General features: G+C 52.9%; 10 protein-coding genes across 10 annotated transcripts; 7 read left to right on the top strand and 3 right to left on the bottom strand.

Moving 5' to 3' along the window:
* Positions 1-693: 693 nt before the first annotated feature.
* PHACADRAFT_198638 (uncharacterized protein) lies at positions 694-2745 on the top strand (the record flags this gene model as incomplete). Its single annotated transcript, XM_007398868.1, has 20 exons — positions 694-760; positions 814-832; positions 883-958; positions 1011-1024; positions 1079-1177; positions 1235-1244; positions 1301-1318; positions 1378-1474; positions 1535-1569; positions 1624-1648; positions 1703-1714; positions 1767-1782; positions 1841-1880; positions 1934-2034; positions 2090-2149; positions 2203-2230; positions 2285-2342; positions 2392-2537; positions 2592-2660; positions 2719-2745. 20 exons carry the CDS (start codon positions 694-696, stop codon positions 2743-2745), a joined length of 1017 nt encoding a protein of 338 aa, XP_007398930.1.
* Positions 2746-3283: 538 nt separating this feature from the next.
* PHACADRAFT_101047 (uncharacterized protein) lies at positions 3284-4403 on the top strand (the record flags this gene model as incomplete). Its single annotated transcript, XM_007398867.1, has 5 exons — positions 3284-3561; positions 3618-3711; positions 3756-3964; positions 4019-4151; positions 4182-4403. Coding segments are annotated over 5 exons (936 nt in total), but the record flags the coding sequence as incomplete, so codon positions are not given.
* A 324-nt stretch (positions 4404-4727) lies between these two features.
* On the top strand, positions 4728-6484 carry PHACADRAFT_149369 (uncharacterized protein). Its single transcript, XM_007398866.1, has 5 exons — positions 4728-4981; positions 5047-5450; positions 5503-5612; positions 5670-5865; positions 5910-6484. The coding sequence occupies exons 1-5, from the start codon at positions 4952-4954 to the stop codon at positions 6430-6432; spliced, it is 1263 nt and encodes a 420-aa protein (XP_007398928.1). The 5' UTR covers positions 4728-4951; the 3' UTR covers positions 6433-6484.
* A 5-nt stretch (positions 6485-6489) lies between these two features.
* PHACADRAFT_261104 (uncharacterized protein) lies at positions 6490-8819 on the bottom strand. The gene has a single exon (XM_007398865.1). It carries the CDS (start codon positions 8102-8104, stop codon positions 6890-6892), a length of 1215 nt encoding a protein of 404 aa, XP_007398927.1. The 5' UTR covers positions 8105-8819; the 3' UTR covers positions 6490-6889.
* On the bottom strand, positions 8816-10628 carry PHACADRAFT_149364 (uncharacterized protein; the record flags this gene model as incomplete). Its single annotated transcript, XM_007398864.1, has 3 exons — positions 10051-10628; positions 9422-9998; positions 8816-9334 (listed from the first exon to the last, which is right to left on the bottom strand). Exons 1-3 carry the CDS (start codon positions 10608-10610, stop codon positions 8816-8818), a joined length of 1656 nt encoding a protein of 551 aa, XP_007398926.1. The 5' UTR covers positions 10611-10628.
* A 1040-nt stretch (positions 10629-11668) lies between these two features.
* On the top strand, positions 11669-15170 carry PHACADRAFT_186705 (uncharacterized protein). The gene is made up of 5 exons (XM_007398863.1): positions 11669-11749; positions 11803-12288; positions 12363-12434; positions 12491-13204; positions 13263-15170. The coding sequence occupies exons 1-5, from the start codon at positions 11673-11675 to the stop codon at positions 15100-15102; spliced, it is 3189 nt and encodes a 1062-aa protein (XP_007398925.1). The 5' UTR covers positions 11669-11672; the 3' UTR covers positions 15103-15170.
* Positions 15171-15365: 195 nt separating this feature from the next.
* PHACADRAFT_261102 (uncharacterized protein) lies at positions 15366-16265 on the bottom strand. The gene is made up of 6 exons (XM_007398862.1): positions 16222-16265; positions 16086-16173; positions 15968-16032; positions 15675-15916; positions 15518-15621; positions 15366-15467 (listed from the first exon to the last, which is right to left on the bottom strand). The coding sequence occupies exons 1-6, from the start codon at positions 16259-16261 to the stop codon at positions 15380-15382; spliced, it is 627 nt and encodes a 208-aa protein (XP_007398924.1). The 5' UTR covers positions 16262-16265; the 3' UTR covers positions 15366-15379.
* Positions 16266-16482: 217 nt separating this feature from the next.
* Positions 16483-18468, top strand: PHACADRAFT_211824 (uncharacterized protein). The gene is made up of 13 exons (XM_007398861.1): positions 16483-16655; positions 16715-16754; positions 16811-16997; positions 17047-17082; positions 17135-17220; positions 17276-17323; positions 17384-17442; positions 17494-17546; positions 17598-17739; positions 17797-17883; positions 17936-18049; positions 18104-18170; positions 18228-18468. Exons 1-13 carry the CDS (start codon positions 16497-16499, stop codon positions 18377-18379), a joined length of 1230 nt encoding a protein of 409 aa, XP_007398923.1. The 5' UTR covers positions 16483-16496; the 3' UTR covers positions 18380-18468.
* A 545-nt stretch (positions 18469-19013) lies between these two features.
* PHACADRAFT_261096 (uncharacterized protein) lies at positions 19014-23212 on the top strand. Its single transcript, XM_007398860.1, has 18 exons — positions 19014-19383; positions 19437-19559; positions 19621-20844; positions 20904-21119; positions 21180-21219; positions 21270-21336; positions 21395-21418; positions 21468-21553; positions 21608-21655; positions 21712-21773; positions 21833-21885; positions 21946-22069; positions 22131-22220; positions 22275-22388; positions 22446-22518; positions 22541-22547; positions 22633-22828; positions 22991-23212. Exons 4-17 carry the CDS (start codon positions 20970-20972, stop codon positions 22676-22678), a joined length of 984 nt encoding a protein of 327 aa, XP_007398922.1. The 5' UTR covers positions 19014-19383; positions 19437-19559; positions 19621-20844; positions 20904-20969; the 3' UTR covers positions 22679-22828; positions 22991-23212.
* Positions 23213-24949: 1737 nt separating this feature from the next.
* On the top strand, positions 24950-26761 carry PHACADRAFT_261086 (uncharacterized protein; the record flags this gene model as incomplete). The annotated part of the gene is made up of 13 exons (XM_007398859.1): positions 24950-25099; positions 25159-25198; positions 25249-25369; positions 25421-25506; positions 25560-25607; positions 25667-25725; positions 25786-25838; positions 25896-26019; positions 26071-26145; positions 26202-26315; positions 26371-26437; positions 26492-26499; positions 26556-26761. The coding sequence occupies 13 exons, from the start codon at positions 24950-24952 to the stop codon at positions 26598-26600; spliced, it is 990 nt and encodes a 329-aa protein (XP_007398921.1). The 3' UTR covers positions 26601-26761.
* Positions 26762-26961: the final 200 nt, after the last annotated feature.

Here is a 26961-nt window from a genome sequence, read left to right as displayed (position 1 = left end):
ATCACGGTATATTCCTTGCAACTGTCATAATTTGCATCGCATATGGGAACAATCATCCCGGTATGGCAACTATCCATGCTTCAACATCCTAGATGCAAAGCTGACGACAGATGAGCAGACATTGAATGTTGGATTGTCACCCAGACCTCAGGTACAAACGGCTCCGAAGCGTTCTATCAGTGAAACTCACTACGGAGGCATTCAGCGAATACGATCATCATCTGTTGACTATGACGTATGTCACCGAGGATGTCAATCCTGAGCTGATCATATGACGCCCACCCGTCTACATTTCACTTCGCATTCACACACCCTAAGACCAAAGGATGCACTCTGGGTTATGCTAGAAACACACAGCCAGCCTTCCGGGGTCGCTTGTTCGCTTCTCGGCAGCACCGGTTGGGAAATGCTTCCCGGCGGGAGTCGTAAGCAGCTGCTAGGTCGATACGGCCACGCTGCCGAATGCTTCTGTTACACGCTACTCCAGACACTCCAGTCTCACGATGTCTCGGTAGAAAGTCCGGTCATACACTCCAGGGGACAGGTCACTATCGCCGTTCTCACGAGGAGATCTTCTCGTGTGTAATTCAAGGGGCCAGGATGCTCATGTCAAATGCAAGGCAACGCATATGTTATAAGAGGCAGGCACATGCAGCGTATGGTCGCCCTCGCCCTCGCCAAACCAGCTCTAAGATGGCGGACTCATGCCCCCCCTTGCCGGCCCTGCATCTTGATAACACGCTTGGAGCAGCGTATATTGGTGCGTCAGACAATATCAACACCAAATTCCCGTAATACCGACCACTGCATCAGGCAATGTCCTTGCAGCCATGTTTGTCTCTCCCGCTATACCGGCAGCAAACTGTAGCTGACGGTGTGCAGTCTGTACGGCTTCACTAGCATCCAGGTCTACATATTCTTCGAACGTTACAATGATGGTCGCATGTTACGTTCCCTAGTAAGTCTAAACTCCATGTCCAAGCGTATGGTGGATAACGAGAATTTTGCAGGTTATGTTTTTGTGGTACGTCGCACTGAAAATTTTTGCTACCGTATGGAGTCTAAGAGATGACTCTAGGGTGTTAGACACCGTGCACATTGCCCTGATCTGCCATACCATCTACTTCTATGCCGTGACCAACTTCGCCAACCCTCTTGCAATGCTGTACGTCACCAAGTAAGATATCTTCGTGCTTTACTATCCTTGAGAAACGTTCTGAATGATGACTTACAGAACTATAATGGTAAGAGCCATCAGTTCAATTGGCTTCGAGACACTTGGTATTCACTTTCGTTTCAGGCCCACGTTATGATCACAGTGCGTCGCAAGGTGATTTTCTTGAGTTAGCTACGAACCTGACCGACTTCGGTCACTAGGGCGTTAGCGACGTCACGATCAGAGGGTCCGTACTTTGCGTTGTTGTCGCTGAGCAATCCTTGAACTCTATCGCAGGATCTTCGCGTATAGAGTATGGTTAGGTTAGAGTCGTAAATTCCTCATCTCGGCTTATGGGTGCTTGACCTCGATAATTAGTCAGCCAAGGCAAGCAACTCTTGGTCCCTGCCATTGTGAGCCGCGGCTTAGTAGTCACAAGTTTTACCATGGCTAATCATATTCACCAGCTTCTGCCGTCTCTTGTCTGCTTCGGTGGGTCCGAGTTCTGTGGCGGTCCAGAGCTGTATGCTGACTCCCTGCCTGTAGCCTGTAGCATCGGTAAAGTCCGTCCACTGAAGTGTAATACCCTGTGTTGCTAACGTCACACCAGAATTCCCCATCAGAGGGTAAGCAGTTAGAGTGTTACTTGCCAGAAAGAATGCTGCCTCAGAACATTTCATGAAGTCTCCGGATCGGAACGTACGCAGGGTTCTCCCGCATCTCGGTGAAGCTAGCTTCATTCCGGTTTAGCTAACATTTCTCTAACGAAAGTCCCAGTGGGTCCTGTACACGGCATTCGGCACGGGTGTTGTTGCAGACGTTACCATTGCGGCGGCCCTGTGTTACTTCCTCACAAAGCGCCGGACAGGTTTTCGGCGGTACGTTACCTGTCAATCTCGAATCTGGTTCGATCTATCCTGACAATTGTCGTAGAACGGACTCAATAGTTCAGCTGATGATAGTATACAGCATTAATACTGGTCTTTTGACGAGGTAAAATCCGACCTATGCACGCAAAGCGCTGAACTGACGATTTCCAACCGTAGTCTGTGCGCTATATGTGTGCTTGTCGCCGTATGAATATCTCACAATTTGAATAACTTCGAGAACTAACCTTGAAACCGACAGTATGCAACGATGCCAGCGAACTTCGTCTTCATCGCCTTCTATTTCGTGCTGCCTAAGCGTAAGTCATGCGCATGTCCTGGTAAATTTGTGCTACAACTTGTCTGCAGTGTTCATGAACTCCCTTCTGGGTACGCTGAACGCTCGCGAGAAGCTGCGCGGTTTCGGTTCAGGGGGCGCTGTTTCCATTCCCCTCAATGCCGTCGTTAGCCCCAATCGTGCATCTGTGCAGCCTGTGAGCGGAGTCAGCGATACGGTGAGTACACCAGACGATGCGGGTATTAGACACGAAATTGATAGCTGTCTAAAGCGTTTGCTCGAGATCCAGATCCAGACGGCGGTAGACTCGAGAACGGACTCGACACATAGTACTACAGAGGTTAGTCATGCTCTGGTCACGGTACGAAACAGTATTTCTCATGGTTCTCATAATTCAGAAGAAGTGGAGGGGGCCATACCGCTGATATATGTGGAACAGAGTCAACAGACCGGCTGCGAGGCTTTCCCATCCAACAAGAACCACTACCTTCATATAGTCGTTACTGCCTCCTCTATGTATACCCAAAATAACCTGATTGTACCAGTACTAGTACTACGTCTCACTGCCCCTCGCGGCCTCCGATCATGTGTCAGCGCTTGAAGAAGAATTGAGCCTTGAATATGAAAGTTTGAAGAAACGGTGGTGCAGGCCAAAATTTTTAGAGCTATGAGCAGGTCACCATTATGCGGTGCTCAAGTGCTCAACTAGTCATGCATTACGACTCGGTGCCGACGCTGCGGCGGCATTTGCCGAGAAATATAAACTCCGTGCGGGGAAAAGCTCCTGCGCCGCGCCTCTTTCCTCCGCAACGATACCAAACGAGCATCCCCCAAACCCCAAGATAACATATCCACTGCCATGGGTCTGCTTCATCTTAAGCTCACATTGGACTTGGAGGCAAGTCTCTTCAGATCGTATTTACCGCTTCCCTTGCTGACAACGCTCTCGGTCAGCCTGCGGATATCAAAGCGAGACTGGCAGCTGATTATGACAGTTCCCCTGGACAATTGCTGTCTAGAACTGCTTTTATACGCTCTCACAACCTAGGGCCTAATAGCTTTATTCCCATCCTTCGACAGCAGACCGAGACAGCCCGGACTTGTGTCTTGCACACCATGCGATGGGGTCTGCATGGTGCTGGCCTTCGCACGGTAGCCAACAGCCAATCTGTTGCCAGCGGTACAAATTCGCTGTGGGTCATGCTTCGGGCAACAAGGAGATGCGTGTTGGTTTGTCAAGGGTCGGTCAGTGAACATTTGTTTCTACAAGAGCTCATCCACTCCCTCTCGGTCTCAGATTTTATGCATGGCGCAAGAAGGACAAGAAACTGGTTCCGTACTACTTCAAGCACCCCGATTCACGCCTAGTCCTCCTTGCCGGCCTATATGATGTTACTCAGCTCGAAGGTAAGTACCTCCCGCTATAATTATGAAGACTTGCTCACGCTTTTGGACAGGAAACATGGTGCACTCGTTTGTGCCCTTGGTTTCAAACCATAACAGCCAGAGTAGATGTTTGACTCCCGTGGTTTTGCAAACCTCAGCAGCTCTCACCTCTTGGCTGGACACCAGTTCGCTACAGTGGAACGAGACTCTAGCGGAACTTATTGCGCCCAGCACGAAGGTGGATTCGCTGATGACGAAGTGAGTCTTTCCCATGATTGAAATACCATGTGAACACGCTGATAGTGGCCTCAGTTATCAAGTGCTCTCCCGAATTGAGCGTGAATGCTCAAGCTCTCCCTCTATGACGCTTCCGATCTCAGAGCGCATCGATGGCATTAAGGCCGCTTTTGCTCGGCAGCCTACAACGCCTTCCCGAGCGCAAGCGGTCGCAATGCCTTCCTCTGGCAACCCCCAGACTCCTACGCGCCGTCTCGCTCTCAAACCTGGGTCAGGGTTTCGGGGGGCTGCCAAGACCCCGGGACCTCCAGGCACGTCGAGTGCTTCAAAGCGAAGGCGGTCGCGCTCGCCTTCGGTCGAAATAATTGATCAGCCGTCATCGCCTTCTGCCTCTGCTGCTGTGCGAAAGAGGCAAAGGCTGACACATGCTGTGAATACTACACGTCGCCGTAATGCGTGACTGAACCGGAGGTTGTGGCACTGGCGCTCTCAACGCCTTGTCATCGTCTTCATGATACTTCTCACTTTCGATCTATGCTCGTATCTCTAGCTATTTGCATGATATCTAACTTTCATCTATTTCTGTTTGGTACCTCTGACCTCGACGTTGTAACACTACTGGTAGTATAGGATATACATGTGCGTCTGTTTTAAATTGTACAGCGAGCCGTGCTGGTGTGCGAGTGTACTCTGTTGTCCGGTATGCCCCTGTCTTGATGATATCACACTGACGCCACGAAGCTGATCGTGCCTTGCCTGATCGGCCCCGCTTTGCTCTTGATTCGCAACCACCTCCGCTACGGTCTGCTCTCGAAATACTGCAAACGTTTGGGATGTGACACCGCTGAACCTCCCAGGAACTGGTAAACGACGACACGCATCTGAGAGGTACCCTGCTTGCAATCGACTCCTTCAGCCCTCATCACGGTCGTCGCGCGTAATCACGACACTGCCAGTTATCGCGAAACGCGCATTTAAACTTTACGTACTCGCGAAACTTGAGACGCAATGTGCGGCCGCTTCGCTCTCAGACTTCTCGTACGTTCCCACTAGCTTCTTTGCCTCTGTACCACCAAATCCGTCGCTCATCGCTGATACGGCAGCACGACGAGATCCAGGCCATGGAAGGCTACAACATCGAGATAGGCGACTGGGTCGACCAGGGCAACTTTGTCCCTCGATACAATATTGCGCCGCGCTCGCAGGCTCCAGTCATACGACGCTCTCAGGACGGTACCGCCCAATCTGCTCACGCCGAGAATGACGCTAGCGACGCGTTGGGCGACGGGAGTGCCGGCGAGGCACACGGTGTTGAGCACTCTGAGGAGGCCGCAGCACAAGACGGGCTCGTACTGCACACGATGAAGTGGGGGCTGGTCCCGCATTGGAGTAAGTACGAGGACCTGACGCTGAACACCATCAACGCGCGCTCTGAGGCACTCGAGGAGGGCACCGGCATGTGGAAGAGCCTCCGCGGCTGGCGGCGCTGCGCCGTGCCGTGTCAAGGGTGTGTTCTCTCTTCAGAATAATGCTCATCGAGGGCACTGAAAGGCGCGAAGGTACTACGAGTGGTTGAAGAAGGGCCGGGAGCGCCTCCCGCATTTCGCGAAGCAGAGCGACGGGCGGATGATGCTTCTTGCGGGGTTGTGGGACGTCGTCGCGCTCGAGGGTGCGTGTCCTCGTCATCGGATGTGCTCGTGAGTCTGACTGGCTGACGCCCGCGCAGGCCAGACCGAGCCGCTGTACAGCTTCACGATCGTCACGACGGACGCATGCAAGGACATGAGCTGGCTGCACGACCGCCAGCCAGTCATCCTCCAGACGGCGGAGGCGCTGCACATGTGGCTCGACACGGAGCACCACAAGTGGGACAGCACAGTCGTCGACCTGCTGCAGCCGTACCGCGGCGAGCCGCTCACCTGGTGCGCCAACTTATCAGTATTGACTAGACTGCCTTTCTAATCAGGTCGTGGCGTAGCTACCCAGTTCCGAAAGAGGTCGGAAAGGTCGGCGAAGAGTCCCCGACGTTCATACAACCGCTTGCGGCGCGCCCCGACGGGATCCAGGCGATGTTTGCTCGCCAGACGGCCAAGGCTCTTCCCTCTTCCTCGGGTTCATCCCAGCAGACTAAAGCCGAGGCGAAGACCCCGACCAAGCGCAAGCGCAGTGCATCGCCAGTACCGCAGAAGATGCCAAGCACTTCGTCTCCGAAGAAGTCACAGTCAAAGTCGAACTCGGAAGTCAAGGACGAAGAGGGTCATGTGAAAGAGGTCGTCGATCTTTGTGAAGATCAGGAGGAGGTCAAAGAGGAGGAGGATGTGAAGCCGAAGACGGAGAAGATGAATAGTTGGGAAGATGACGAGATAGAAATCTTGGACATCAATGCACCCCAGGCAAGCCACAGCCGCAATATCAAGAGTCCTGGAAAGTCGGTGAGGATTTTGTTCGGCTGTATTAGTCAGATTCGCGCTCAACCGACATGCTCATAGGCTTCGCACGGGACGCCGTCGCTGAAGGTGAGTTTCTTTGGGTCTTTGAAATCAGCGAATCTGAGTACCCGTGTAGCCAAAGAGGAAAGATTCTGCGAAATTCTCACCAGCAAAGAAGTCCGCCAAGTCGTCAACAAAGGCAGATCGGTCGAAGATCACGGCGTACTTTGGTAGGCCATGACCCAAGCAACCTTTTGTATGTTTCAGTCGAGTACTTGCGTAATTGTACGATGGACATTACAACAGATTGTATTTCTTGGATCTGTACATTACGGGTGACTACTGTATGTAGTGGTAGGAATTATACTCTCGACTTGATATACAGAGGAACTATGATACATAATCTATGTCAAACACGAGACGGTCTACACTAAGCTAAACGTACAGTAAGTCGTACAATTGGAACAGGTATCACCAGGAGACGAGTTCAAGTCCAAAACGTATCACGAACATAAACTCATAAGGCGACGCCAACGCCGCTAGAAGCGAGGCTTTCGTCTTTCGGACTGCTCTTCTCCCCCCTCGACACCGGCAGCTGGAATTTGCTCAGCTCGTCCCCGAGGCCGAACAGACTCACGCCGTCGATACCCTCGAACCCAGAGACGCCTGAGAGATCGAAGTCGGGCACGTTCAGGTTCAGCTGGCCGAGGTCGAAGTCGAGCACGCTCTCGTTGATGCTCCCGCGGAGGTCCGCCGTGCTGACGCTCGCGGCACTGTTGCGCGCGGTGCTCGAGGCCTGCGGGAGCGCCAAAAAGGGGATGTTCAGTTTCTGCAGGTCCGCTAGCGTGGGGACGGCGAGCCTGTCGAGGTTGCGCGCGGCGGCCGAGCTTGCAGAGGCAGAGGGCCGCGAGCCAACGATAACATAGGAGATGGGCCTGCTTGGGGCGTCCGTTGCGATGCAGGGTAAGCCTTCCTGAACGATGGAATGTGTACGCGAGGTGGGGAGACCGTCGATGTCGTCCCCGATCGCGCTTTCCGACACACAGTCCTCTTCGATAATCGGATACAGCTGGCTGCCATGCTGCCGCACGAGGCTATCGACGCTCGTCTCCTTCTCTTGTTTTTCGGTACCTTTTTTGTCGCCTGCAACCTCGTCACCATCTTCGTCGGCGGAGGGCACAGAGCGCGCTTCGATGCTGAAATCGTCTTCGTCGCCTTCACCGGACGCATACATGGAGCTGCCGCGCGAGAGCCGTGCAGAGAGACCGAGTGCGGCAGTGACGGCATCGAGGTCGAGCTTGCCATCGCTCGCCATAAGGTCATCGAGCTCCCACGAGCACTCGGCCTTGCTCTTGCCTTTGTTCTTTGACTCGTTGGAGCCGTCTGTACTTGTCAACTTAGCACTCGCAACACCAGCGCGTGAGGACTGCGATGACGCTTTGCTCCCACCCGAGCTGGACTGTGCCGAGCTTGTGCCGCCCTCGAAGACAAGCATCCCTTCTACCTCCTCGCTAGAGGCACCCTTGATCGCATATGCGGCCTCCCTCTCGCTGCTGGTGTTCACGCCAAACTCGTCTGGATTGGGCGTCGATGGTCCGCTGACGCTCTTCCTAGGACGGCCTGTGGAGGACACCTTCGCATTCGCGAACCATGGAGATGGGCTAACCGCAGGTTTCGGGCTACGAGAGGCGGAGTGATAGAGGGCGGGCGTGGGGGGCAGTGCACCAGGCATCGCAGGGCTTTCTGACGGAGGTGAGCGGGCACGATAATGTCTCTCCCATCCGCTGAGCGAGGGGTTGAAGGTATCTTCCGGTTCAATTCTGCCTCGTCCGGGCGACGGAGACAAGCGCGCTGATACCTTTGCCAGATTAGGAGCTGCGATTCCGAGACCCACGGTCGATGTCCTGCGATGCGAGCTTTTCGCGTCCTTGGTGCCGCCTTCGCCCGGTTTCTCACGGTCAGCCGACGAAGGCAAAGTCTTATGGATGATGTTCAGAGGCTTGATGGCGACCTTGGCCTGCGAGCTCTTCGTTGGCAAGAGATACGTGACGTTCAGACGTTTCTCTTCGGGTGCAGGAGAAGCCGTCCTCTCGGCGAGAACCTGAGTCAGGGTGGGAGAAGGGGCTGCTGAGGGACTTTTGCCTTCATTCGGCGTCTCAGGGGGAGATGGAGGGTCCAAAGGAGAGGATGAGACAGGCGGCGAAGGCAGAGGCGAAGTGACGCTGAAAGTCAAGCATGCATGTACAGAAGATGAAGACGTGACAGAGGTGACGCTAATGCGCTTGCTGTTAGGCTCTGCCACTGGCGACTTCGTTTGCGGTTTTGAGGAAGATAACGCTGGTAGGATAATCGTGTCACGTTCTCTGTGGGTTGCACCCCCCGCAACATTGGCTGCAACGCCATTGACCTTCGAGTCCTCTAGAATGGTGGACAAATCCTCGATTTAAGTATACATTGATGCAAAGTGAACGATACACTTACGGCAAGTCGGAGACGGCGACAACACTGAAAAGTTGGATGATATACCCAAATTCGGGGAAACGTGTGGTGGAGGGTTTGGCGAGATTGGTGAAGAAACCAAACGCGGCGAGAAATAGTACGGTGTTAGATATGGGGAGACTTCAGAACGTGCACCTGCAGCCGGCAATTCATTCTCTCCCAGTTCATTAACGGATCTATTCGTTGTCGGCTTCAATATATGCGGCATGGAGGAAGATGACCAGATGTCATTCGTCATGGAAGATTTCTTGGTAGTCGTGAAAAGTGAACGTGAGGAAAGACTATACGGATACGAACCAGGGGCAGGGGAGGGAAGGGGGATACAGGGCGGCGAGCCAGGGTGAACACTGGAGCAGTCCTCAATGCTCCTGGACCTATCGAATGTTAACTTGCTAACCTCTCGAGCGGAGGGGCCGTAAAGGAAAGGCGCTCTCTCGGTGAGCGTGCCACGAGCGCCGCTAGTCTTTAATGTGGCCAAATCGCTTCCGCGGGCTGCTGTGGATGCGCCAGTCGCGGCCGCGCCGAGACGAAGATTGGAGGAGTCGGGAACAGTGGCAGCGGCAGTGACAATGCTGAGAGCCCGCTCCGCAGCCTTTGCGAAGTTTTCTTCTTTGGTCGCGCCGGACAGAACACCCAGCTCCGGCGTGCCCATCTCGAGAAAGGATAAACTGAGGGAACGAGTATGGGTGTTAAGGGACGCAGAAGCATGCTTCGATGATTGAGACTGTCTGTTCGAGCGAGAACTGGAAGACGGAGCGCCTTTAGACATAGAGCCAGACCCGCGGCGAGAACTAACAGGTGCAGACGCGGAAGCAGCTCGATGGTGAGACCTGCGAGAGCGATGGGAGCCGAAACCTGAGTTTGGGCCAGAGGCATCAGAAATGTGTGAGCGTCCGGCGAGACTTCCATCGTTCGTAGTCGAAGCTCGTGTTCGCGCCGACGAGCTCACAGTGCCGCCTTTGGAGTTCAAGGAGCCCAAGTTGGTCGCACGTGCTCGAGAACCGATGGAGACAGAACTGGGAGCGAATCCGCTTGCGGTAAAATAGGGCGATAAGTTGGGACTCATGCTAGGGTGGCGATTAAGCGTGCTTCTCGGGCTGAAGGTGCTTGGGTGTAAGCTGCCGGGGCTGCCCAAATACGTTAGTTATGGGTTTGTTGAAAGAGTGATACGAGACGCACGTGGATTTTACAAGAGACATACACCGAGCAACTGTGTCCGCGCGAACTGTGATGCGCGCCTCCCAGGCTGGTGAGCCCAGAAAGCCGACGAGATAGCCCTGGAAACTGAGATTTGCTTTTGCAGAAGCTGCACGAAATGTTGTTCGATCGAGCCTCCAAAAGCTGCGCGACATCGTCGGAGCCAAGCTAGAAGGCGGTGCAAACGCGGCCGACGCGCTAGATGCGTCCAAACCAAGACCGACCAGAGGGGAGCTGCACTTCTCGCTCAGCACGTCGGCAGACGACCTCGACAGAATTTGCTCCCCATAGGGTGAGCTTCTCGGACCGTGGTGAATTGTATGCGCTCGTCTATACTTGAGATACAAATACTTCAGAAGCGCGAGGACAACGAAAGGCAGGCTGAGTCCGAGAGCGAGGAGACCTGCAGAGACGGGAGTTAAGTTAGGATCAGTGTCTCTCCGAGACACAGGGGACGCATTTGCGCATGAAAAGAGCGTGAAGAAGAAAAAGACATAACGGGATGACGTGGCAAGGAATGGTGCGGGGCCTGAAGACAACATCGCGGATGCTCTTCAAGAGCCGTAAGCGCTTCCCCACGGCGCTCTCGAATACAAAAGGAAGGGCGTCTCTCAACGGGGCGCGGGAAATTCGGGATGATTGCCGCCAAGAGTCACTTCGACGCCACAAGGATACCGGACTCTTTTCGAATCGCCAACCAAGCCCAGTCCCATATTCCAAGTTTATTCTACTTCCGGATCTCGTGCAGCAAGATATGCGGCGTGGCAGTGAAGAGAGATGGGCAAGCCGTTCAAAGTGAGTGTAAGTTTTGGGGAACCTGCGGCGCGTCGGGGATTCGTAGAAAACCAGCCCGAGCTTTTATACCTCGTAAAAAGGTGCCGACCCTCTAAAATCCCCCAAAACGTCAGATATCTGCGAATTTTATATTATTTCATGTGTAGAAGAGACCACACGGCACATGTTCATGGGACTGGAACGTCTACAGGTAGACAGAGTGTTGCTCGGTATGCGATGGCTGGCACAAGCCATGCCCAGCAATACTCTCATTCATAGGACAGATGGGTCTTGTAAGCCACTAAAACGTGTCCAGAGCTATGCAAACAATGGCTGACAAAACTTTATGCAGAAATCTAAGCGAGAGGCTCTCTGCATCTATGCGCTGGCCCGGCGCATGGGGAGCGGAAGTAAAAAGGGACAATACGGCGGGCGTCCATTCTCATACCCTCGCGAATTTTGGTTGTCAAATGCCCTGATCAAGTGTGATCGAAATCACCATCCCTCTTTTGCCTATGGCGAACGTATGGCATTGTCTGAGCTGTCATCGGAGAAGCGCTAGAAAGCTGTAGACCCTTCCTACCCTAGTAAGATCTGAATACTGACACGCTAGACCTTGCTTATCAGGGCCACCGTAGACCTAATTGATTGCCCCACACTATCAACAAGCGCTTGAGCCTTTGTCAACAAGGCCGCCGTGGCTACAAGGGCCACATTTTACATTTCAGTCAGTCACGCCTCGGTCACAAAGGCGCAGTGCCTTAAATAAAGCTTAAAACGGCTCTTCTTCTCTCTGCATCCAACGTCCACTGCCCTCTGCATCACTAACGATGCCTACCTCTTCGAATGAGTCGATCACTATTTTCCATGATCGCGGCCCCGGTAAGGCCACCACCGGCCCCACCGGGTGGGTTGATTTTTCGAGGTCTCACCCTCGATCTTCGCTAACAACAACTACAGCCATCTCTACTCCTCCGACGCAAACTACGACTATGAATCCCTCTCGCATTCACCTTCTCCTGAAACCCACCCCGTCGGTCCCTCCAAGGCTGTCGCCGCACTGGCCGAAGGCCGTCAGCAGCTTCAGCCGGCCATCTCGCTGAAAGCTCAAACATCAAGCTGTGCCAGCAGTGAAACCAGAGCTGAGACCTGCGTGGACTACCGATCGACTGAACGCGATGGATCCGATACGCAGACCTTGTTGATTCAGCGGACAAGGAGCGAGGCCACATCAGCCCCAACAGCTGGAGCTTCCAATCTTTTGACTATCTCCACTGACCACTCTCCAGGGTCGTCGTCTACTCCCTCCCAAAAGGCTACAGCCAAGTCCACTGCCACTGAGGAAACGTCGAACACCCAAACAACCCCTCCGACAACTCCTGGGAGCACCTTGGTTGTAACACAGAAGGTTTCTGCTACTGTAGACGAGACGTCGCGCAATAGTCCGTACGTCTGCTCGAAGTCCCCCTTGCCTCGCGCGCTCACCGTATATTGACCACACTATTTACCGACCTGTCTAGGTTCTTTGCCGATACTTCTTCTGTCGACTTTGCCCTTCTATGCAACAAAGATCTATTTTCTGAACACGCTATGTGAGCCTCCGCCCTAACTTATGATACCTGGAAAGGCTCTTACATAGCTCATGTAGGCTGGATCTGTGTAATGTTGCCTCGCCTGTGCAGCTTGCGGACGACGCCGTGAAACGGTCGCCGGCTAATGAACAGAACGCACACCAGCAGCCCAGCGATGTCGCTCACGACGTGTATCTGGCTGTTACCGGGGAATCTCAACAACAAGCGGGGCAGAGTGCGAGTGCGACGATCGTTCCGTTGGACCACGATGGCAACCCACAGCACCCATCTGCCATCAACCCGCGTCTTTTGCGCAGGAGGCCACGAATCCCAGCAAAATACGCGTCTACGAATGCCACAGCGGCACGAACGGCCGCTTTGCCGAACGAGAACTATCACGGCGTATGCACGCCCCCCGTCCACCCACCGCAGATGGGAACAGCCCCTCCTGTACCACCTCAACTTTCCCCTGTGCAAGTCTTTCAGAAGTACAACCAGGCGCACCAATCGCCTGCGCCGGAGCCTCTGGCGCGAGAGGCGTCCTGCAGCGTAGCCGATACGAATGCAGGCGCGGCCTATCGTTACGCATACTACGACCATGCATGGGATTACACCCAGCCTCGCCAGGCTATTCCTCCGCAGGAGATTATCGAAGGCAGCAAGGGAAAATATGAACTAGCCGATCATCGACCCCAAACGGAAGGGACGTGTCAGGTCTCCGCTCACCCCGCTGCAGGATGGAATTCTACCCAGGCGCACGAGTTCCCAGGGCAATTCTCAATGCTAGAGAGGTAGATGTTCCACATCCATATATGACGTTATACTAACGGTTTCGTTGTTTTCTGATAGCGGTTCATCCACGGGCATACAGACAGCAGCACACGAAGCGCTAGATGCGAGAGTCTGGTGGCAGGCCACTTCTAGCTTTTCCGCCGCTTCTAATTCCGTCACCTCCGACTCCTCTGTCGCTATTGATTCTACGTTTCCCAGTCCTCCTCTATCCTCTCCTATCACCGCCGCTCTCGTCGCATATACCCGTCCCCTCCCCCCACCCGTTTCCGTCGCTCCTGCTGGTTACCCATCCTCGAACTCGTCCATTCATGGATCCACAAACAACCAAGACCGATACTCCGCCGTGATGCCTGAATATTCATGTTACGCCACTTCCAGTGAGGGATCGCATCCGAGTATCCTGAATGACCCTTCAACGAACTTGTCAGGTTTAGGACAGGACGCTTCGAGGACTCCCACCGACAGCATCTCGATGTCTCACAATGCTTCTTTCAGCCTTTCTGGGGCTACCCAGAACGTTGGGGCTTATTGCCAGTCACACCATCAGCTTCACCAGCAGCAGAGCGCCCGAAATGGAGCTACAAGCGTATTACCTGACTGGAGTCTTATGAACGAACTTGATCAGTTCATGGTGCCGTCTTGTGACCTTGCGGCGTATGCAGGTACGAGCAGGGTGGCGACATCCGACCAGACTACGACGCATAGCACAGCGACTCAGTCGCAGCAGCTGACATTCGTGGAACCCTCGGTTACGGGCGGCAACTATGCTTCTACTTGGCCCTTTTTCTCAGAGGCTACGTATACTTCTGGCACGAATTTAGTGACAAATGTTCCATCACTACTCCCAGACAACTCATCGCTGCCTTCCTCAAGATTCAACATGGACTATCAGCCTGCGCTCCCTCCAGCTCCGACGATGATGCCGCCGCGGCAGCGGCAGCCTTCGACAGAGCGTCGCACTGCCCACGGCGGGGCTCCTGTAGCTCAGATGAGCTCTCAGAATCGCCTTCCTCCTGGTCCGGCTGCTCCTTCGACGAGGCGTTCCCAGCGCACCCCGTCACAGACAGCTGTGGATACCGGGAGGAGGCCGCGCCAGAAACTTCAGGACATCGACCTTGCACGATACGGAGCATACATGATTCGTAGGCCTGCCGCTCGTCGTGACACCCTCGCCCAGACCGGTTCTTCCGGCAGCACTTCGCATGACCGCCACGCATTGGCCAGCCAGTGGTCTCTCCCGTCCATCGCCGACCTTGTTCCAGGCATCAGCCCAATCTCGGAGGCGTGCGAACCTCGGCGGCCTGTGCAAGTCTCTCAGGAGGCTCAGACTGGTCCAAGTCGTCTCTCTCGCACCTCGTCTTCACGCACTGGGTCTGGCAACGTGCACAATCCCGCCTCTGAAGCTGGGCCCTCTGTGGCGTCTGCGTCCAGAGCGTCTACACCACGGGTGCCCAGCCCTGCTCCTCGGCAACCTGAAGCCGGAACACTTGCCCCGCGCCCTGCGAAAGAGAAAGAGCCTTCCGCGTCTAAGCGGTGGGAGGTGTGTCCGATTGAAGGCTGCAGCACGGGTGGTTATCCGCGGGGCACCAAGGGGGAGCACGTGCTTACGGAGCACGCCCGGTCGGTGGGCGGCGAGGGCGACGAGGGCGACCGAGTTGAGTGCCTGATCGTGTCGGATGGCGTGCATCCGCGTGCGTACGAGCTGTCCAGCGGCTCGTTTCTCAACCACGTCAACGATGTTCATCTGCGGAGGCTTCCGGGGGACGTGGTCCGGTCGCGAAAGAATGCGCCCCCGCCTCCCACCGACCTTTCCCGCAGGTTAGGCAAGAGGCGGCGCGAGCACGAGCCCTCGTCGACCCCTGAGGAGAATCTGTCCAGCCGCAAGAAGAGGAAGTAGCTCGTGGTGTAACGTCTCTGAATCCGCTACCTGTCATACCTGTAGCCTTTGTACCCATCTATATGCCTTAGGCTTCTTTGTAATTTGCTGAGATGCAATCTTTTGATACGCAAAGTCTACAAAACGGGCGAATTGAGAACGACACCCCGAGATATTCCGAGGTCCGACTAGCGCTCCAGGACGCCACGAAGGTTTTGCTCTCAAACCTCCATCTCAAACGACGCCCAGCCTGTGCTCATGGGGTCTCTTGATCCACTTTAGCTTCATATGAAGTGGTTTAAAGTTTGGCGTGCTTCACGTACGTCGTATTCTGGCTGCCTGGAGCTTCGTGATCCATCTGAGACCATCGACGCTGCCCACTGGGACTACTGCTGGCGTCAATGCGGGAAAGGTTTATACGAGCTGTAGACTCCACCTATCTCTTCCTTGCCTGCGTAGCCTCTCCCTCAACCTCATGAGAGCTTTGCCGAGCTCATTCTTGCCTTGGCCGTCAGCACCACATCCCCAGAAGGGGTCGACCTACAACGAAGTCAGCGAGCATCCAGCCAATTTCTCTCTAGTCAAAGACTCACGGGGCTGTTCTCGATGATTTCGCTGTCTCCGGTGTCAAGGAGTAGCTTTTCGAGACGAGCATCCTGCGTAAATTTGGCTTCCAGGATCTGATCCATGATACTAATGTTCACATCGAACCAGTCCGAGCGCTGCAGCTTGCGCAGCCGGGTCGCTTCTTCCAAAGCCGCGCGTGGAGTAGGAACCTTTCGAATGCGCTCTGCGAGATCTGGGCGAGTAGAGAGGAACTTGTGCGCTTGAAACACTATGGGGCAACTTAGCAGCTGGTATTAATGAACTACGACTAAGCACTCACAGTGTTCAGCTGTAGGGTATTCTTTACGCTCAAACCGAACAGAGTGTGGGGCAAAATTCGCGAACCTGTGTGAAAGATGTTACTATTTGCCACGCATTCATTTGCAAGGCCAACAAACTCGTAATAAGGCTCGTCTCTGTTATAGAACAGGATGGGCAGCCCGGTGACTGGTGCGTCTCGTGACTCCTCGTGGTTCTCCGACGGCTCTAGTGCGATTCCTAGTCCTTATCTTTCTCGCGAGGCAAATAACGCACCATCCACGTCCATGTTGTCGTTATCCTGCTGTTCCGGCATTGCCCTCGTCGCGACTACGAGGATTACTGAAACCAAATTCACAGCTTAGCAGCAGTCGGGATGCCAGGTGGTAATTAATTATGTGACCCCGAGGTAAGTTTTATCGCAGTGCATTCACGTGCTGATAACCGACTTGCGCAATGCGGGACTCGTGTGAGAAAACTTTATTTTAATCGCTATAAAGCATCATCGATCTGCCGCTCAGCCCACAATCCGACTTTGACTCACACCCGCCATGTGTCCCGACGGGACTCGTACTGGAGTCACCATTTGTGCTTACCCAGGCTGCACCAAGGCAGTATGGAGAGACCCAGATGGTAGCTTTTCGCAGTACTGCAGCGTCTCGCATCGTGACAGCGCGGTGTCAAAGATAAACCAGAACTCGATCTGCAAGGTAACGTGTCGCGGATCCGCGCCGCCGTAAATAAACCCGTGCTCAAAGCCACTGTGCAGAACTGCCACGCAAGACCCGTGTACGTGGAGAACGGAAAAGGTTGATCTTTGCTCGACAGGTTCGCTGCGGATTCGCGCTGACTCGAGGATTCGCAGCACATGACTTCTGTGGACTCCGATGCGCGACGGCTGCTCGTTCTGGCAATGGTGCTCGCCAGGCGCTGGCCCCAATTAATGTCAACCAAGGACGTAATGCAGTCTGCGCCATCACGGGATGTGGTCGACCAGTTTTCGTTAATCAGCAGGGAAATCCGGGGGAATATTGCTCTCAGCGTCACCGCCAGTAGGTTTACCGCTTCTTATATTGATCTAATTTGATTCCGTTGTCGCAGGCTGGCAATTCAGAATGGCGCAGAGGCATGTCTGTTGTAAGCCGTGTATATTCCCACTGGTACTTCCAAACACTCACTCGTAATCCAGCTGCGGCGAATGGCCAAAGGCCACTATCAACGGTAGGAAGAGTGACTTCTGCTCAAAAAGGTGCAAGGACGACACCGCGAATTCCGGTGAGACATGTTGCGAATAATCACTCATCCTCGGCTGAATGCATTCATCGATCAGCACCGATGATCCTTGAAGTACCTCCTTCTCACGAGGCGTTTGAAAGTGGTAATTCTCATTCTAAAGATTCACTGGATATGCAGTGATGATATACCACTACCTGTGTAGTCGCCAATCAATTTACAACGAAGTGGCTACATACACTAACCCCTCCTAAAGTGTATAAGGTACGTCTGCTGGCTTTGCATCTGTCAGCACTGGCGTTAATTCCTTGCTAGGTCTATAAGATTTATTCTTCAAAGGACCACATGGACGAGTTCGGTCGATATAAGTAAGTTCAATTAATCCGTCCTGCACTATGGTTTCCTACCATGATCTATAGACTCGGAGTCGAACGTCGTACCGGTCTAGAGGGTGGGAACTCTAACCGTCGGTTCCACGGCACAGTCCGCGCCTGTCACATTGGAGACCACTATACTGGTTTTTGCTCCGACGAGGACTGCTCGCTTTGTCGTATTCTCGAGGTAAAATCCCTTAGCCTCGATCACACGGCAATTCCGAACTGAGTGGTTGTTTTGCAGAGCTCATTCGAAGTGGCCAGATTTGGGCAGCGTACCAATTTTGGACGTTTTGGTGCCGGCATCTATACTTCAGCTACCTCCTCAAAGGTATGTTTACGATGGCAAAAATCTGCTATAGATTGGTGAAACGTGCCCACAGGCCAACGATTACGTCGGCGAGCTTGCAATGTCAAACTACCAAGCCATGCTCTTGACCGAAGTTATCATGGGAAAGGCGATCAAGTTGACCGTGGGCAACCAGAACCTCACTGCGGTAACATACAATACTGTGTGATATTCGATTCACGTCTAACAGCAGTCTCGCCAGCCCCCTCAAGGATATGATTCTGTCATCGGCGAACCCGGAGGTGATCTGAATTACGACGAATGTATTGGTGAGTCTTTGTTGCCTTATCATTGCGTGTATGTTCTAAAAGCAGATACTTTCGCAGTGTATAAGGTATGGCATTCAATCGCTTCGCGCCGCGTCAAGTTGTTCACGTCGACCGCGCTGCAGAACGAAGCAATCAGACCGCTCTACCTGATCATTTTTTCCAAGCCTTCAGGCGGCCCTACAGTCTTGCCTCGTATTCCCTCTATTTAGCCCTCAGAAAATGTTTTATCACTTGTGGCCAATGGATGTGTGTGCGCCTTGCCGAAATGTGATGACAAGACTTGCTTTCTAAGAGGCGCCGATGGCTGGGAATTGCGCATCGTCTACCGCACAGGGTGGTAAGCGCAGTTTTTTTCTCAAGAAAACTCAGAAAAAAGCGGCTAAAAAAGGCCCCGTTATTCCTCGATTCTACGCCGATGCAAATTGAGGAGAAACCGGTGCAAAACCAGCCAAAAGGGTCTAAAACGAGTTTTGCCTTCGGTTTTTTTTTTCAGGTGAAAACCGGATAAAGTTGGGGCCTTGTTGGATCACTTTTTGGCTAATTTTACGCCGGAAAAAAGTGCGCTTACCACCCAGTGCCGGTTGGAGGTCAATGTACTCGCCATGCTGCGCTTGCGTCCTAGACATCCGGTCTTTCCACACACTCCTACAAAGCTCTAGTGAGACTCAAGTTCAGATCTTCACCGGAAAGCAACCTAGGTTCACTAACTCCGAGCATCCGCCGATGCTCCCATACTCCTTGATATGGCTCTGAGCGAAGACATTCCCACGTGTGCTGTATCGTGGGTTTTCGATGGAGGTCTCCATTTCGGGACTCTACAATGGCACATCGTCGCCTACGTACCGACCCTCCTCTTCTACTTGCGCCAGCCTCTAGCTCAGGCATGTCTTCAGTAATCGTCTACCAAACGCCTGTTCAATATACCGTCCCGGCCTACTGTAGTCCTATCGACACTGTCTTTGACATTGCCGGCAGGTTTCCCGACGCCGTCTTCCTTGTTCCGCAAAGGGTATACAAGCCCAGCACCCAGAGCAACCGTCGTCGCTCCGTCGATGAACTGGAACCGGAGCCGCCTATCATGTTTTTGACCCAGCACCCTGACGGATGTGGCATCAACTGCAGGGATGCCATGAACTCTCGATTCTCCCGCCTGCATGGCCGCGACTATTCCATGTTCCAGAATCGCGGACCCTCGGTCTCAATCCGAATCAACGTTTGTGTCTTTTGTTCACTCCCTCATAGCATCAGTGCTGAAGTTGGTAACAGTGGCCGGGCTATACTCCCTGGAGCCGTCTAATCCCAACCCGAGACTTCCGTAGCCCACCACAGCCAATCACTCGTGCTAAGCTGGCGAAGAACCTAGCCAAGACCGTGCAACGGTTCCTTGATGTGCGTCTAGTACTGCCTCGCTCCTGCTTTTCGCTTAATCATTGATGCTGTCTACGCACAGGAGAAGAAAGACAAGACCATGGAGGCCGAGGCTAACGCTAAATACAGCGTCGCCAACGTCACCATCGACCAGATTGATATCGTCGGTCTGCAACACGTCTCGATGGGCAGCTGGCAGGCCCATCTGCGCCTTCGTCCGCCTACGTAAGACATGTTACATCGCGGTTATTCTCAGGCAACGATCCTCCATCGACCAGTGCCGTGGAGTCTTGTGTCATCGGCCCTACTCTTCCGCATCGCCCTTGATGTCGACCACAATTCATCCAGGCTCCTGCATCGTTTACACATCCATGCCAGTATCGCATTCCACACGACCCATTCTCTTCCCATTCACTGCGCAGCCAACTAAGGCACGCGTCCTAACCCGAGCATGGACAACAAACATCTCCGTCTCACCGTACGGAAGCCTAGCTTACGCTGCGCTCTGGACATCTCATACTGCTTGCCATCTCCTCCCCCTCCCCCTCAGTTTCTGCTATGACTGTTGTCCAACCGTTTCTGGACAACTCGGCATGTATATGACCTTTTCCTCTTGGTTCTGTCTCGACGTGTACTCGCTTTCTCTTGCTGTGTCTAAGTAGGGCTCTCGACTTTTTCTGGCTGTAGCGGCCGTGCCTCTGCGAACTCGCAGCCCTGGCCTGTCTTCTCCGGCGCTCACGATGATTACCCCTCCCTTCCGTGACACTTTTCGCGTCTTAAATCACTATGGCTCTTCGCTTATCTACATATATGACAACAACGCACGCAGGCTTCCGTGGTGCACGAATTTCAAACAACAACATCGCTACCACCTCTCTAGGTGCTGGGCTAGTGCAAAACACAGCCACAAGACCAGAAGGTCGCCAAGAACGGATGGGCTAGCTGCCTCGCGGCTCTGATAGTCATCTGAATGGGGCGAACCCCGCCCCTGCGGGAGCTCAAACATGGCTCCGCAAGCCCACCATGCCTGCGAGCCGGATTCGCCACCCTCACGCACGAGGCGGGGGCGGCGGCATCTCAGGCCCCGACAGTCACGGACAGCGCTGCTCCTGGCACGTCTTTCACCAAATCCGATCTTGTTGCGGTTTCCCTGAGATCAAGGGTCGTCAACATGCTAGAGAAGTAAACCTAACGGCTTCATTCTTCCAAAAATGTCCAGCTTTGTCTAATCTACGCTGACTTCTTTATGCAGCACGGACTACTCGTGGTCACCGCACGCCATCCGTGCGGCAGAGATCACCATCCGGTACACAATGCCTGAAAACATCGTTGGAACGACTACCACTGATCGCAGGCTCATAGCAGATGTTATAAGATACCCAGCGAGCCTGGCCAATAGCTTACTACCGTGTCTCTCGCTCCGGTTCCACCATGAGCTCCTCCAATACTTGCGCTCTCCCGAGATGCTCTGCTAGTGTCTGGGTTGATCGTAATGGCGTACCGTCACAGTACTGCTCCCGTTCGCATATGAAGGCGGCAACACAACAGCCTGTGCAGTCCTCGCAGTCTCAGCTTTGCAAGGAAGGCTATTGATGTTCAACCCTTCGCTAGCGGATAGCGCACTGAGGCCTATTTATTTAGAACTGCGGGACTAGGCCCGTCTATGTGGAGAATAGTAGAGGTCAGTTCCCATTCTAATTGACAGCTCGGTCTGACGTAGGTGACTTGCAGTCCACGACTTCTGCGGTCGCACTTGCGCCAAGGCGTATCTTCAAGGCGGGAATAATGGTCGTAATCAGTATGTTCCTAACGGTGACACTGAGCTTTGATATCGAAACTGAGATATTCGCTCTCAGGAATGGAGTCGACATGTGTCTTTAGTAAGTCGCTGTTACCCGGTACGCGGTCTGTACATCACGTGCGTTATAGCTGCGAACAAAAACCCAAAGCCTGGGTAAACGGGAAGCTGAAAGACTTCTGCTCTAAGGATTGCGTGGATAAAGTCTCCGATATAGGCAAGCCACATCTTACGTGTTAGTTCCGGGCGTAGATACTTACGGCTGCATCAGCGCCACTTCTTCTCGAAGTGCCATCTTCGCACGAGCAGTTTCGAAGTGGTAAGTGTGATAGTCAGTTGACACAATCCTTGTTACATGTCTCAGCCTCTATGTAGTCGTTGATCAGTTCAACATGCAGTGGAAGCACCCAAATAAGAAGCGACCGGAGGTAGTCAAGGCAAGGCTACCAATTGCTAGCGGAAAGCAAAACATGCCTAATCGCTAATTATTGGCCAGATGTACAAGGCATTCCCTCTTGACAGTCACATGAACAAATTTAAAGCCTACAAGTACGCTCTCTTTCTGTTTTCTCTGGAGTCCGATCAAATGCTGAACATCCGGTCCATTAGAGCGGACGTGGGCAACTCAAGAAGACGCTGGCACGGAACGACTCGCTACTGTCGCATCGGTGACGATGCGCAGAATCTCACCTTCTGCCGTAATGCACAGTGTGCGATGTGCAATATCCTACAGGTCAACATTGACATCAGGCACTCTCGTACAGCGACTGACGTTATCATGTCTCTGATTCCAGGGCTCATTCGATTTATCAAAGGCGGCAAGAGGCGCAGGCAGCTACCAGCGGTTCGGTGTAGGAATATACGTTTCAGCTACCTCTTCGAAGGTAACTATCGGCAATTCCTTCTGGGGAATGTCATAATTGAGTATATTTTTCCAGTCGAACGACTACATCAAGGAGCTGGGGGGTTCAAGCTACCGTGCGATGATTCTGAGCGAGGTGATCATGGGGAAGGCAATCAAGCTCCCTCGTGAGGATAGAACTCTCACCCAGGTTATTCCTCTCCATACACATGACCCGAGCGGTATCGTTTAACGGAGACTCTGATAGCCGCCTCCTGGATACAATTCAGTTGTCGGCGAGCCCGGGGTGACTGTGAACCTGAACTACGATGAAGGTGTTGGTGAGTGTATAATTCTCTGTTTTGTACAAATATGGTATTGAAGGGGATATCTAGTGTACAGGGTAAGCTCTTTCTGCGCTTGGTCTTAACCGATGCAGACGCTTGCTGTTGCCAGAACGACGCCATTAAGCCTTCCCATCTTCTCATCCTCAAACCTTAGTCATCGCCTCACACGGTCACTCACAGATATTAATGTGGCTCGCAGGACCTCATTACTACCCTCTTTCACGATGTATGTGCAGGCTGTCCGGGCGGAATTCGTGCTAGGACCTAAATCGCAACGTTTACTGGAATAAGTGTCCGCTTCAATGTATGTATTCTCTTCCCAAAAGTATTTTGAGCACCTTAGGCGAGAAGAGAAGAGAAGAGGGTCACACCCTCAGATGACCCGGATCCCAAGCTTTGCATACTTTTATACGCATTCCGTTCATCTGTGATCATTACTACCGCTTTATTGATATCTGACCTTCAGATAAGTGCCGCAATCACTTCATCTCGAGAAACAGCATTGGCGGCATTCATCCCACTTCGAGCGTCAGGCTGGTCGTCTCAGGGAGGCAACGTTTGAACGACGGTGAAACAACCGAGTGAGCGTGCTGGTGAAAATGAATAGTCTTCTCAGCAGCTGTGCGTGAGGCAGTGTGTATAGAGTTAGTAGCAGCTGCGACGTAAATCATTTCTTGGGAATGTTAGCTCAACTAGAGAAGGGGATACAGTCATGACAAACCGAATCTCAAGGACGATACAGAGGATGATCTCGAGGACAGACTTTTCGCGACGACCCTCCACACTTTGCGCACTCTCCTTTGCGCAGTGCTTGTCCTTAAGCTATTCCAGCTTGTAACGTTGCATCACTCTGGATTCTTGAAGATACTCCTCGTTCCCGCACATACGCTATGAAGCCCATAGCGAGCTCCAATGCAGACATGTTCGAGAAATGCTAGACGCTAGATGCAGTAGCCGGACTCCTCAAATTCTTTCGCGGACCTCGAGCCAAGTTTAAGAAAGCGGCATCAAAGTTTCCGCGGTCTAGCGGCTTCCTCATGGGCCTCGCGGGATAGGTACGTTCCTGGTCTATCTGTGAGTGTCACTCGAGTATCGCCAAAGTTACGAGCTTGGAATGCTATGACGTGGCCCGTAGCGGTGCCGCTTGCAGTGCTCTGCAGTAGGATCATCCCAATGATAGTACACCTGTTCATCTCTAAGCTGCTGACAAGGACAGTTCCCTCAAAGCCTATTTTTTTTTTCCTCCTGAATTGAAAATGCTACCTACAGAGGGTAATGTACACCTAGCCTCAAAGCCTATTGGCGCGCTCGCTCACAAGCTGAAGGAAGGAAGCCAGAAAGGCGCCTGTTACCGACATTTTCTACTTAAGGCAAATTTCCTGTCATCAGCTTATGTCATCGCGCCTCTTCGCCATTTGCGGCGGCAACTGCCTTTGTTAAGCTATACCAACATCTACCGCGAACCCTCGTACAAATCCAAGTCACGCCGCAGATCTACTGTCTTGAGCACGGAACTCCAGGTAGCAATCAGCACCGCTTACTCGAAAAAACCCAACGCCTTCTCTCCGTAACGGACTCGGACCTTGAGTTTAAGTTGTGTGGAGGAGTACATGGCGATTGCGTTCATATTCCGCCTTGCGACTGGAAGGATGGACGAACAATGGAGATGTACCCTCAAAACGAGGACTCAACGTTCGGTCACCAAATCTTGATATGAAGACCCTGGACGAATTTCAAGACGTTCGCCCGAGGGACGCCTATGACTCCTTACCAAATCCAGAGAGGACTAAGGTCACATCCCAACCTTATGTTGTTCTACACAACGGCATGTTCCTTATACCAAGACCACGCATAAGCGGCGTGGCGCACCTGCCCACTGTACTCCATTTGTTACAGACACGCCGCTTCTTCCCATGGATGGAGATCCTCGCTGCTTACACGCGACCATCAGTCAATCGGTGGTGTACCGTTTCAGTTTGCGTCAGAAATGGGATTGTTGACCCAGATTCACTTCTTTAGACAGAGATTTGGATAGGCAGCGCGCTGGCGGCTTCCAGCTGCCCTAGGGATACCAGCTACAGTTTAGTTTGCAACGTTTTCTATCAGCATGTTGGCAATGCATTGTATCTCGATGCTATTGCCCTGGTTTGGACCCTTGTCAGCATGCCTTAGAATCAGCTCTCATCACGTTGTACAACAAAGGACTATGCTTCGATGTCCAAGAGAAGCTTAGCCTCTTTTGCGCGACATGCGCTGTGCAGCGTGGACGCGCATTAGCAACGTGGCAAGTGTTGCTGTTTAATTGAGATGCTCTCTGAACGAAAACTCGCTTGCGTAGATATCGCTAGTTTTCCGGAGATGTCAGTTGCTATAAGATGTGCAGCGGTGTCAGCAAACCTCCCCATCTTTCGCGACCAGATCCACCATGAATTCCGCCACTATATGTGCTCTCCCTGGCTGTTATGTGCCTGTTTGGATAGGCAACAATGGTCAGCCGTCCCAGTATTGCTCTCGCTCGCATATGGCCGCGGCGTCCCACCAACCTCAACGGCCTCAGCGGCCTCGGCTCTGCAAGGCATGCTATTGCTCCTTCGCCAGTGATAGCTGATTGATTACCAAGCTATGTCTCTGTAGAATTGCCAAGCTAAGCCCGTCTACACAGAGCCAGGAAAAGGTTAGCCCTTTCTCTCAGCGACGGCTTGATCTAAAGTATGAAATCTGCAGTCCACGACTTTTGTGGTCGCACCTGCGCGAGCGCGTATGCTCAGAGCGGCAAAGGTGGCCACCAACCGCCCCATGCGGCTGCCACAACCGGCCCTAGCGCAGGAGTCGACATGTGTCTTCTGTAAGCTTAGTTACTCCGTATATTTCCGTCTCTACTTCATGTATTGCGCAGCTGCGACCAACGTCCGAGAACCTTCGTGAATGGGAAACTGAGCGACTTCTGCTCTATCAAATGCCGTGACAGTGTCCACCAAGGCAGTCAGTTTGCCTCGTGTACTACCTCCGCGCGCAATCGCTTACCCTTGCACCAGCGCCGGCAATTCTCGAAGTGCCAAAGTCACAGGATGAATGGCGAAGCGGTGAGGATATCAGCTCTGGGTCGCTCCGGTACATAGCTCATACTTCACCCGACGTCTAGTCGTTCAGCAGTTTGGGGACCAGTGGAAGAGTAGCCCCAAGCCTCCGGACGTCGTAAAAGTAAGATAGCGGATTACAAGGCTGACGGCATATGAGCTCAAGTGTTTAACATCCGACCAGGTATACAAGATATACTCTCCTCAGAGCCACATAAAGAAATTCTTATCCTACAAGTGCGATTTACGTTTCTTCTATATTGGTTCTTAGGACGCTGAGACCTGTGACACCAGAACTGCCGTGGGTAACTCCAGACGACGTTGGCATGGAACAGCTCGCCAATGTCGCATTGGAGATGATGCGCAAAACACCGGTTTTTGTACCAACTCAGGATGCAGGGTCTGCAGTATCTTGCAGGCTAGTGTATATCCAACATACCTTATGCATTGGCTGACATTGCATTTACAGAATTCGTTCCAAGTGGAAAAGGCAGCGAGAGGGCAGTTCGGCGTAGGAATATACACGTCTGCGACCTCTTCCAAGGTATGCTACCGTTTATATGCCTCTTCGCTGCGGCGTGATGACAAGACTATCTAAAGGCAAATAGCTTTATCAATAACGCTGGAGGTTCGAGCTACCGAGCGCTTCTCCTAAACGAGGTCATCATGGGCAAAACCTGCAAGCTGCAGAGCGACGATACGACTCTCAATCAGGTAATTTGTTTCATAGATCATACTGCTGTGCAGTGGTGCTGAAAAGCCGTGATAGCCTCCTGCTGGCTACGACTCTGTTGTCGGCGAGCCTGGAAAGGGCCTTCAACATGACGAGGCTATCGGTGAGTGCATGGTCTCTCCATTAGAGACACAAATTGATATTCCGAAACTTGTAGTATATAAGGTACACCGTTGAGTTTACGTCAAGTTCTTCCCGGTACTGACACTCGACGACGACAGAACGAAGCCATTAGGCCTCTCTATCTCATCATCTTCAAGCCCTAATCGTCGTTTCACAATGCCTCTCCCAAGTATCAAGGTGCTCCCCAAACTCTCATCATTTGTTTTCGTAGCACGGGTGTGGCGTTGTCTTTGGCAGGCTTCGCGGTAGCACCCAGATGGTCGTCGCGCACAGCGGTTATTATAGCTCAAATTCAATTCGTTCTGAGAAGATACTCCCCGCGCAAGTTCAACATTTGAGCGAACGTGAGCTGATACTACTCTGCGATGGGAACTAAGGAAAATAAACAGAGGCTTGTCCGTCCCAAGTCATGGTGTCAACACGCGCACAAACAGACTATTTGACGTCCAGAAAGAACTCGACTCAGGTATGGGTACGCGTTTCATGGTAAAGCCGTTGGAATAC

Source organism: Phanerochaete carnosa (assembly GCF_000300595.1).
Source record: "Phanerochaete carnosa HHB-10118-sp unplaced genomic scaffold PHACAscaffold_8, whole genome shotgun sequence".
Classification (NCBI taxonomy): Eukaryota; Fungi; Basidiomycota; class Agaricomycetes; order Polyporales; family Phanerochaetaceae; genus Phanerochaete; species Phanerochaete carnosa.
This window is presented reverse-complemented; position numbering and strand designations above follow the sequence as displayed.